The following is a 10461-nucleotide window of genomic DNA, read 5'->3' on the forward strand; positions in this document are numbered from 1 at the left end:
CTTTAAGGGGGTCCCTGCTCCATCTCTCTCAGCTATAAGGGGGTCCCTGCTCCATCTCTACCCAACTCATCTCTTTTATGAGTTTCAACAGTGTCTTTGAGGACTTTCAATCAGGGTTCCGAGCTTGTCACAGCACCGAAACCACACTAGTAAAGGTCACCAATGATCTTCTGTCGGCTGCTGATATTGGTGAGTGCTCCGTGTTGCTTCTTCTTGATCTCAGCTCAGCATTTGACACAGTGAGCCACTCAATTTTAATTAAACGCCTAGAGGAATGGGTTGGAATCAGGGACCAGGCACTAGACTGGTTCCGCTCCTACCTTAGTGAGAGAAGCTTCTCAGTGGTCATTGGGAAGGCCTCATCCTCCCAGGCCCCCCTCTCCTCGGGTGTCCCCCAGGGCTCAATTCTAGGTCCACTGTTGTTTTCCATCTACATGCTCCCACTTGGTCACATAATACGTAAATACAATATCCATTTTCATTGTTATGCAGACGATACACAGTTATACATCCCCCTCAAGCCCGGTAACACCAACAATATGACCCACATCCTCACTTGTCTCTCAGAGATTAAGTGTTGGATGTCCCAGAACTCTCTTCAGCTCAACCAGACAAAAACAGAGATCATTTTATTTGGCCCACCTCATTACACCATCCCTTTCCAGTCACATCTAGGCGATCTGTCGAACAATATCAAAACATCTGCCCGCAACCTAGGTGTAATGTTTGACTTTGATCTATCTTTTAAAGTGCAGGTAACAAAAGTTGTACAGTCGTGTTTCTTTCAATTAAGAAACATTTCTAAAATTAAGTCATTTTTATCTTTTGCGGATCTAGAAAAAGTTATCCATGCTTTTATTTCGTCACGTCTCGACTACTGTAATTCGTTATACTCCGGACTCCCTAAAAAAGTAATCTCCCGTCTACAGCTTGTGCAAAACTCGGCAGCTAGACTCCTGACCAATACTAGGAGACATGAGCACATCACACCGATACTTGCCGCCCTTCACTGGCTACCGGTGGATTTTAGAGTTGATTTTAAAATTTTATTGCTTACTTTTAAAGCCCTGCATGGCCTGGCTCCCAGCTACATCTCCGACATGCTGGAGCCTTATAGGCCGACACGCACCCTGAGATCCGCAGGCAGAGCATTATTGGTAGTTCCCCCAACGAACCTCGTCACTATGGGTGATCGGGCTTTCGCGGCCCGGGCCCCAAAACTTTGGAACAACCTGCCTGTGGACTTAAGGCTTGCCCAGTCAGTGACTTCTTTTAAGACACTCCTGAAAACGCACTTATACACCAAGGCCTTTCCTAGACTTTAGCACTTGCACCTTGCACTTTTTGTAACTGTGTTACATTGTTATATCTATATGTCTACGTCTGGATTTGCCTTCATTTTTAATTCTATTTTTATATTTTTCATTTTATATTTTATACCTTATTTTACATTCTATTTTATATAAGCATCTTAATTGATTGTGTTATCTCTACAAATGTTTTTATTTTTTGTTCCATGACACTGTAAAGCACTTTGTAAACACTGTTTTAGAAAAGTGCTTTATAAATAAAGTTTATTATATTATTATTATTATCTCTCTCAGCTATAAGGGGGTCCCTGCTTCATCTCTCTATCAGCTATAAGGGGGTCCCTGCTTCATCTCTCTATCAGCTATAAGGGGGTCCCTGCTTCATGTCTCTATCAGCTATAAGGGGGTCCCTGCTCCATCTCTCTCAGCTATAAGGGGGTCCCTGCTCCATCTCTCTCAGCTATAAGGGGGTCCCTGCTTCATCTCTCTCAGCTATAAGGGGGTCCCTGCTTCATCTCTCTCTCAGCTATAAGGGGGTCCCTGCTTCATCTCTCTATCAGCTATAAGGGGGTCCTTGCTTCATCTCTCTCTCAGCTATAAGGGGGTCCTTGCTTCATCTCTCTCTCAGCTATAAGGGGGTCCCTGCTTCATCTCTCTCTCAGCTATAAGGGGGTCCCTGCTCCATCTCTCTCAGCTATAAGGGGGTCCCTGCTTCATCTCTCTCAGCTATAAGGGGGTCCCTGCTTCATCTCTCTCTCAGCTATAAGGGGGTCCCTGCTTCATCTCTCTATCAGCTATAAGGGGGTCCTTGCTTCATCTCTCTCTCAGCTATAAGGGGGTCCTTGCTTCATCTCTCTCTATCAGCTATAAGGGGGTCCCTGCTTCATCTCTCTATCAGCTATAAGGGGGTCCCTGCTCCACCTCTCTCTCTCAGCTATAAGGGGGTCCCTGCTTCATCTCTCTCTCAGCTATAAGGGGGTCCCTGCTTCATCTCTCTCTCAGCTATAAGGGGGTCCTTGCTTCATCTCTCTCTCAGCTATAAGGGGGTCCTTGCTTCATCTCTCTCTCAGCTATAAGGGGGTCCTTGCTTCATCTCTCTCTCAGCTATAAGGGGGTCCCTGCTACATCTCTCTCTCTCAGCTATAAGGGGGTCCTTGCTTCATCTCTCTCTCAGCTATAAGGGGGTCCTTGCTTCATCTCTCTCTCAGCTATAAGGGGTCCTTGCTTCATCTCTCTCTCAGCTATAAGGGGGTCCCTGCTACATCTCTCTCTCAGCTATAAGGGGGTCCTTGGCCTGGAAATCATTGCAGACCCCTGCTTACACACCCTCTGACTCTATTAACTATGTTTACCTGCAAAAATTAAGAATGTAGTCTACTTGGAGACAGATGACACAACACTGTATCTGTAATCTGATTGGCTGATTTTTCTGAATCAGAACAACTCTTCCGTCCTCCTTTCCTCAGTCACCAGAAGTTCTGTTGAAGTAAACACTGTTTATTGATCAGTTCAGTTCAGTAAACACTGTTTATTGATCAGTTCAGTTCAGCTGGGTTTGTATCTGTGATGATGAAGATTACAGCCACCCTCCTCATCCTCTCCTGTGTGCTTCATGTCAAAGCCATCCCAGGTGGTGAGTACTGTACATCACAGTTATGTTATTATACAACTATATTATAGGTTTATAATTGTATTGTTATGATATATCTATCAGACACAGATAGGGTCCAAGGGGCCATCAGGCACTGCCCCGGGCGTTGCATTAAAGTCATTTGAGGTCACTTGGCCTTTGCTGGTGTACATTATCTTTGTGGGCACAAGGCCACATGCCAGGGCAGTAAAACCATAAAATAAAACAATGATTTTAAACATAGCATAACTATCAGTTAAATAACTTACTCTAAATGATAAATAAATACTCATGTATTATTAAAAAAGAACAAAAAAATAAGAAACATTTGAATCTGTTTCACATTATTATTAAAACAATACATATATAATATTTTGTAATTGTTTCAGAATAGTAGCCTATTTCACATTTATTTATTCAGAATACATAAGCAATTGTTTAAATACAATGCGTATTTTTTTCAGAATATTATATACAAATTTATATTTGTATTTGTGTTGTTTGTTTGGGGGTTTAATATCTGATGGCCAGATTATGTGTTGTTGTCACTTTGAAGAAGTTTAATTTATTGTGATCTTTGTTTTCCTTCCAGCCATACACAAGGACATTAAAGTCATGGGCTGTTCAGACTCAGATAAAAACATAAATAAAGAAACCATGTTTGGACTGGATGGTGAAGTGCTGTGGTACGCTGACTACAAACAGGGGAAGGGGGTGGAGCCTCAGCCTACGTTTGTAGATCCAATGCACTACCAAGACCCTGACACTTATCAACGAGCTGTGGGTGATCAGGAGGTCTGCAAAAACTACCTGGACTTCTTTCGCACCGGTCTGAAGAACCCACCAGTGGAACAAGGTACAGAAATACTATGCTAACACAGCAACTGTTGGCGCGGCGAGGGCGCTTTTCCCCCTAAGGCGCGGCAACGTCGCTTTTCGCCCATAGGCGTCTTACTGGTAGGGATCCCTATGAGAAACAACCTGCCCTCCAGCGTCGAGATGATGGTCTCTGGAACAATATAATACAATACATTGTTATACACTGGACAGAAAAGAGGTGGAGTGAATGATGTCACATGTCAAAAGAAGGAGTGAAGGCGATCACATGCCAGAGTACCAGAGTCTTGATTAATGATCAAAGAGTTCCTATTCACACCAAACCACATGAGAAGACAAAAGGTTCACTACTGTACTTTACAGACACTATGCTAGATGATTGAGTCTCACAGACACCCTGGTTAGGACAGGCACCATTGAATTGATTATTAACTGAGTAAATCAACATACAGGCTGTTACAAAGACCCTCACTCACCTTCGCATCACGTGGCTAGTCGTTAGGTAGCCATAGTTTCCCTGTTGAATGTTGGATCTCCATATATGGAGATAACCGACGAATCTCACTAAGTCTGACCGCACAAGCCCCATATTTGGACCAGGACAACTTATAACTCCATATACGTATAGAGACATGGCTGCTGACATCAGTATGACATCACACTGCTGACATCAGTATGACATCACACCGTACACAAATGAGCCTTATATAAGACCGGCATTATCTACCAACAGATTAGATGCGAGCAGGAGCTTGACTCAGACACAAATCATCAGCTCATTAGCCAGTTCTCATGGAGAGAGCCCATATATAGCCTTCCCTACGGGATATCTGGCCTTACAACCCAGATATCTCATAAGCATGAGGGTTTTGACATCTCGGTTAAGTTCTTACCACAACTGCGGCAGGTCCTAATCCTGGACAACCAGTCCCTTTGAGTAGTAAATTACACAGGCCTTCAGAACACAGTGTAAACCACCCAACTAGACCAGATGTAATAATAGCAATATAAACTTAAACAGACAAATTCTGTATGACATCAGTGAAGAATTCCATATTTCCCATTACATTGGCAGTTGTCGAATGCTCACCCCAAAACATGATTTACGAGACTGTGATGGCTTGTGTGGGACAACCAAGGCATGGATGTGTTTGTAATGACAACTAATAACAGATTCATGAAAGAGAGGGGCCCCGATCAGTCAGCTGGATGATGTGTCTCTGTGTCTTTATATTTAATGTGTCTACAGAAGCTCCTGACTCCATGATCTACACCAAACGCCCTGTTGAAGTGGGAGTGTCCAACGTTCTCATCTGTCATGTGACTGGTTTCTATCCTGCACCAGTGACCATCACATGGACCAGGAACAACCTCAACCTGACCTCTGACATCACCACCACCGTCCCATACCTCAAAGATGATGGAACCACCTTCTACCAGTTCTCCAGTGTGAAGTTCACACCAGAGCAGGAAGACATCTACAGCTGTACAGTCAACCACCAGTCACTGCCTGCACCTGAGACCAGGATGTGGGGTTAGAACACTGTTCTGATATATAATAAAACACTGTCTATAAATAAACACTGTTATGATATATAATAAAACACTGTCTATAAATAAATCATGTCCATAAATAAAGACTGTCCTCTATACAGCTCTTATCCTTTCAGCTAGTTCCCAGGGATGTGTTAAAGACCAGGTGCAAAGGCTTTTTTGTCATTTTATTTTGACATTTCAGTCTGAAACGTCGTCTCAACCAATGAGAAGTTCCCATCCCTTCAGGCGATGGGACGCTGGAATAGCCTGATTTCAGACTTGCTTGAGTCTGACATTGTCTCCATTGTATGCGATTTCAAAGGGGAGGGGATTGGTGGGACAGGTTGTGTGGCTGTGTGCGAGTCCGCACAGAAGAGTTCAGAGTGATAGTGTAATGTGTACATACTGTACTGTTGTTCTTAAAATTAAATACAAAAACAAACATTTAAAAGTACACAGACCTGCCTGTGCATGCTTGTTTGAGCTGTACCACACATATCGTGCGTACATGCGAGAATGAATGCTTGCGTCGCATATCGATCAAACACCATTCACATCGGCCGTTTCAGACGCAGGACTATTAACATATCAAAGATTAAAATAACGGCAGAGTGTTAACAGCGCGAATCAGGCTTGCCACGAATTAACATAGCCTGTGATGAATCAGACTGGATGTGATAGTCTCTCCTCTTCTCCTCCTCCAAGCCTGCAGTGCACTTGCTGGCTGTAAGTAATCAGCCGAGCCCGAATCTGTAAATCGCTGCAGTGGCTAGTGTATTGTTTTGGTGACGCGATGGTGAGCATTGTGTTAACTGCAGCTGTGTCCATCTGGGCTAGTGTTTGTTAAGCATGTTTGCTACTACAGTATGTGGCTGACAATGTTTTCAGATACATATTTTAGTGTGCTGATTAATTGTGTGTGTGTGTGTGTGTGTGTGTGTGTGTGTGTGTGTGTGTGTGTGTGTGTGTGTGTGTGTGTGTGTGTGTGTGTGTGTGTGTGTGTGTGTGTGTGTTTCTCTCCAGATGTGGACCATGACCTTCCAGCTCCACCCAGCATGGGTCCAGATGTGTTCTGTGGGGTGGGGCTGACCCTGGGAATGCTGGGGGTTGCCATGGGAACCTTCTTCCTCATCAAAGGAAACCAATGCAACTGAAACATCGATGAAATATAAATTCAACAAGTCACAGATACTCAAGTTGCTAATAATGTGTTCATTTTAGTGAACACGATATTATCGCTAGCATATCGATAATTCAAAAAAGAAATCACAGATATTGTCCGATATTTCACCGGTATTGGCGCAATAATTATGTGACTGTTAATGGCTTTAAAAATAAAACAGCAAAGAGCTCAATGTGAATATAATGTATAATAATGTTTTATTTTGGATATTATCAGACATCAGCCAAAATGTCAATATTATGCTTCTCTGGTTCATTTAGTCATTTAATCGGGATTGCTTCGCTGTTACTAAATGTCATTTTTTAGACTACGGCTAACCCTCACCCCTCTTAAACCAGACGCCTCTGCTTGATCCCTTTGCCCCCGGTTGCCTTCCTTTGAACCTGTTCCTGCCTCTGTCCTGCTTTTGGGTCGGAATTTGTTTGGTGCATTCTATTTTTACCCTAATGTGAATAAGTGCAACTCTACCTGGTCTTCTGTATTATTATTATTACCCTTATTAGTATTAGTATTATTATTAGTGTCATATCATATCTGGCAATGAGGTGGTGTGTTCGTTTGCACAGTGCAAGCTGTTTCCCATTGACTAATGAGTTTTAAAGAGCATTAATTATGCTGTGGGTGTACAGAGCATTGATGCTACTTACTGGAGAGTGGTTGAACAGAAATAAACTGAAGACAACACTGCTGCAGGGGGAGGAGAACAAAGAAAAACAAAGAAAAAATAATCCATTTAAGTTTTTAATTCAAACCAAATCCTAAAATCCAGGGGCTAGGGGAGCGAATTAAAAACAAAGGTAGGCCTAACTACATAATATTTTAGAGTAGGCTATATTTACAGTATCAAGGTCAATACCACCTGGTTTAGGAACATCTTCCACCTGACTAATTAGACTTTTGAACAATTAAGGCTTTACCATCGCCTGTCATCCCTGTCATCTATAGGGAGGTTACACCCTATAGATGACACGTCGGCATTTCGACAATTGACTTCAATGGGTCGGAATGGCGGGGTGTCCCCACTTTTCTATAGACACTCAGAATAGACCGTATGTCAATCCCGCCCCATTTTGCTCTTGTTACTAGGTAGAACAAATTTACCAGGGCAGATTCTTTTATAGTGGAAGTGGATGGGGGAAAAAGATTTTTCATAGCCTCATTATTGCTATTTAAAGTACCAAAAGAGAAACATCTACTTAATATTAATAAAAAGGGAAAACCAAAGTACAGTAGTTACATTGCAAAACAGGGATTTGCCCCCAAAAATACATGTTTTAATTAGTTTAATCCTCTGAAAAAATCGGAGGACAGTTACAGAGAGAGAAAGCGCAGTGCATCTTGGGTAGGAATTCTGTCAGCCAGCCTATAAATCCACTGCAAAATAGGCTGGCTGTCATAATTCTGGCCATTTAAAATATATGTACCCAAATTCGAAACTCTTAGTTACATTGATATTGTTCATGTGAACTAGTCTGTTGAAGCTTATTCATTATAATGATCGAAATCGCTATTGTCGCGCAGGGCCGTACTGCATGCTCGCCGTGCTCCACAGTGCGCACCGTGCTGAAAGCACAACACAACATTCTCCCACTGCACAACTCCACCCCCGATAGCAAAAAGTGAATGATTTTTTCTGGTTGGCCTGTCGGGGAGTCTCAGGGACCAATCAGAAGGCTGACAAACGGTCTATTGGTGACACTTCTGCACTCCGAGTCTCCGACATGACGGCTTTTCGACAATTGACTTCACCTTTCAAGTAAACGGGGGATGTTGGGTGCTAGTTATGCGCGGATAGGCTTTTGAGGTCATCCGAATCCATCTGCGCAAATTAATTATCCGCCCATTATCCAACCGCATTAATTATATTTATCCAATTTATAAATCCGCACCATCCGTCACCTCATCTTCCATATCAAATTATTAATATTTTCTTGTATTCCCAGAAATGCATTGATTTAGAGGTGAATCGGACTTCCCCACCCGGGCTTCGAACCCGGGCCGAGGGAGATACTAGACTTTTGAGGCTTCAAGGCTGGGGCTGCGACTCTCTCTGCCACATATGTTCGTCTTTGTTCTGCTGCGGTGCGGCTGATGCAGACAGACAGACAGACAGACAGACAGACAGACAGACAGACAGACAGACAGACAGACAGAGAGTAGCCTGGGATCGCTTCCAATTTCTAACAAATACCAGGCTTTCTCCCAGAAAGCCTGGTGAGGTGAGGTTACACAGAGAGAGAGAGAGCGAGATAGAGAGAGAGAGAGAAAGAGAGGGAGAGGGAGAGGGAGAAGGAGAGAGAGAGAAACAAACAAACAAACAAACACACACACACAGCTTGTTGTAGGAAGTTTAATTTAGGCTACTTTGCAATATGCGCGAAGGATCTATGAAAGGATTCAACTTTTTAGCACAGCGCTACCATATAGAGGTAAGGTAATGAGTGCGACGAGGCATGCCGTGATGCCGATCCGAGTGGTGGTCACAGCTGTTTCGTTTTATTGTGGACTAGTGTGAAAAATTGACAAATGCTGCAAGGGATGCTGTGGGTGGTGGGGGCATGTTCTCTCCTCCGTGTCATCAGCGCCCACACCCTAGGTGGGGTGGCAAAAGGGTGTGGAGTTTGCATGTTCTCCCTGTGTCTCCTAGGGTAGATACCCTCACAAAAACATGCAGTAATCCTGGTCTCTATAGTCCTTCCCCCTGGCCACCCGGGGTGCCTGATGGAGGGGAATGGAAATGGTTGGAATAACGGGTTACTTCCACACTTTACATCCTACTGGGGAAGCTCCCCCCTGTCAGGTGATAAGAAGCAGCCTGCTCACTCCTCATGCACTGAAGCTCAGTTCGGGGCTCTCCCCAGGTTGGCAGAGGGAGAGCAGAGCCCAGGATTACAGCTTAAGCAATTGGCACTGGGTGAAAAATGGGTTACAAAACGGTGGGATAAAAAATATAAAAAAAAAACACAGCTGTGGACTAAAACGTCTTAAAAATGGTATACTGTCAAAGCAATCCAAAGCTAGTATGTAGACTTATTTGTTTGACGTCTGCCTGGTAACAAGCGACGAGAGTGAAAAGTGATTTTTCATTGGTGATGGCAGATCTCTCCAGTCTTGGCTGGTAAGGGTAGAATCTAGCATCTACCTCTACCATAGATGGTAGTTGATTAAGATGATCTCTTGTCCTTTAATTATTGTTCCCCAGTCCTAGTCTTATGGTTAGAGTTAAACTTAGATAGTTTATGAGGCTTCTTTCCTTTAATAGTCACAATCTGGTGTACTTTTGGTTTAATGTCTACCTGGTAACAAGTGATGAGAGTGAAGGGTGTTTTTGCATTGGTCCTTGTAGACCGATGATGTTGGAGGAATAAGTTTAGTGTTCAGTTCCACCTGAGAATTCATCGACACAACTTCAGCTAAACTCTGAAACATCTGAACTCATCAACACTTCAACTAAACTCTAAAACATCTCAACTCATCATGACTTCAGCTAATCTCTGGCTCTGTGTTTCACTGTGTTTCATCTCTTTCCATGGAGCAGGTAAACTTTATTTAATTACTTAATATGCCCACGTTGGGCCTCATTCACACATTTCTTTGTAAATGTCGTATTTTGTAGATTTTAGTGTATACTTGTTAAAGTCTGACATGGGATTCATGAAAACGTGTTTAGAACAGAGGTCTTCAACGTTTTCAGGCCAAGGACCCCTTAGCTGACAGAGACATGATGCAGGGACCCCCTCTACATATTGTATAAATGTGTGGTACAGATTTTCATTGATTTATAGTCATAAACTTCATAATTCATTGTTTGACCGCACTGTCATCAATTGGTTAGATTCATGTTCGTTTTTTGTTTTTGTTTTTTTCAGATGTTTAACTTACTAAACTTTCAATTTGTACTTTTTTACCTCTAAACCGAACGTATTTGCCTAAAATAGACGATCTACAAGCTCTCAACGCCTCGC

The 10461-nt window shown here is 43.0% G+C and overlaps 1 protein-coding gene across 1 annotated transcript; it reads left to right on the top strand.

The window, feature by feature from the left end:
* Positions 1–3597: 3597 nt before the first annotated feature.
* On the top strand, positions 3598–6590 carry LOC308302708 (rano class II histocompatibility antigen, B alpha chain-like; the record flags this gene model as incomplete). Its single annotated transcript, XM_080746996.1, has 3 exons — positions 3598–3796; positions 5027–5311; positions 6337–6590. The coding sequence occupies 3 exons, from the start codon at positions 3598–3600 to the stop codon at positions 6465–6467; spliced, it is 615 nt and encodes a 204-aa protein (XP_080603122.1). The 3' UTR covers positions 6468–6590.
* Between the last annotated feature and the right edge of the window lie 3871 nt (positions 6591–10461).

This window comes from Nannobrachium achirus (assembly GCF_963921795.1).
Source record: "Nannobrachium achirus genome assembly, chromosome: 18".
Classification (NCBI taxonomy): Eukaryota; Metazoa; Chordata; class Actinopteri; order Myctophiformes; family Myctophidae; genus Nannobrachium; species Nannobrachium achirus.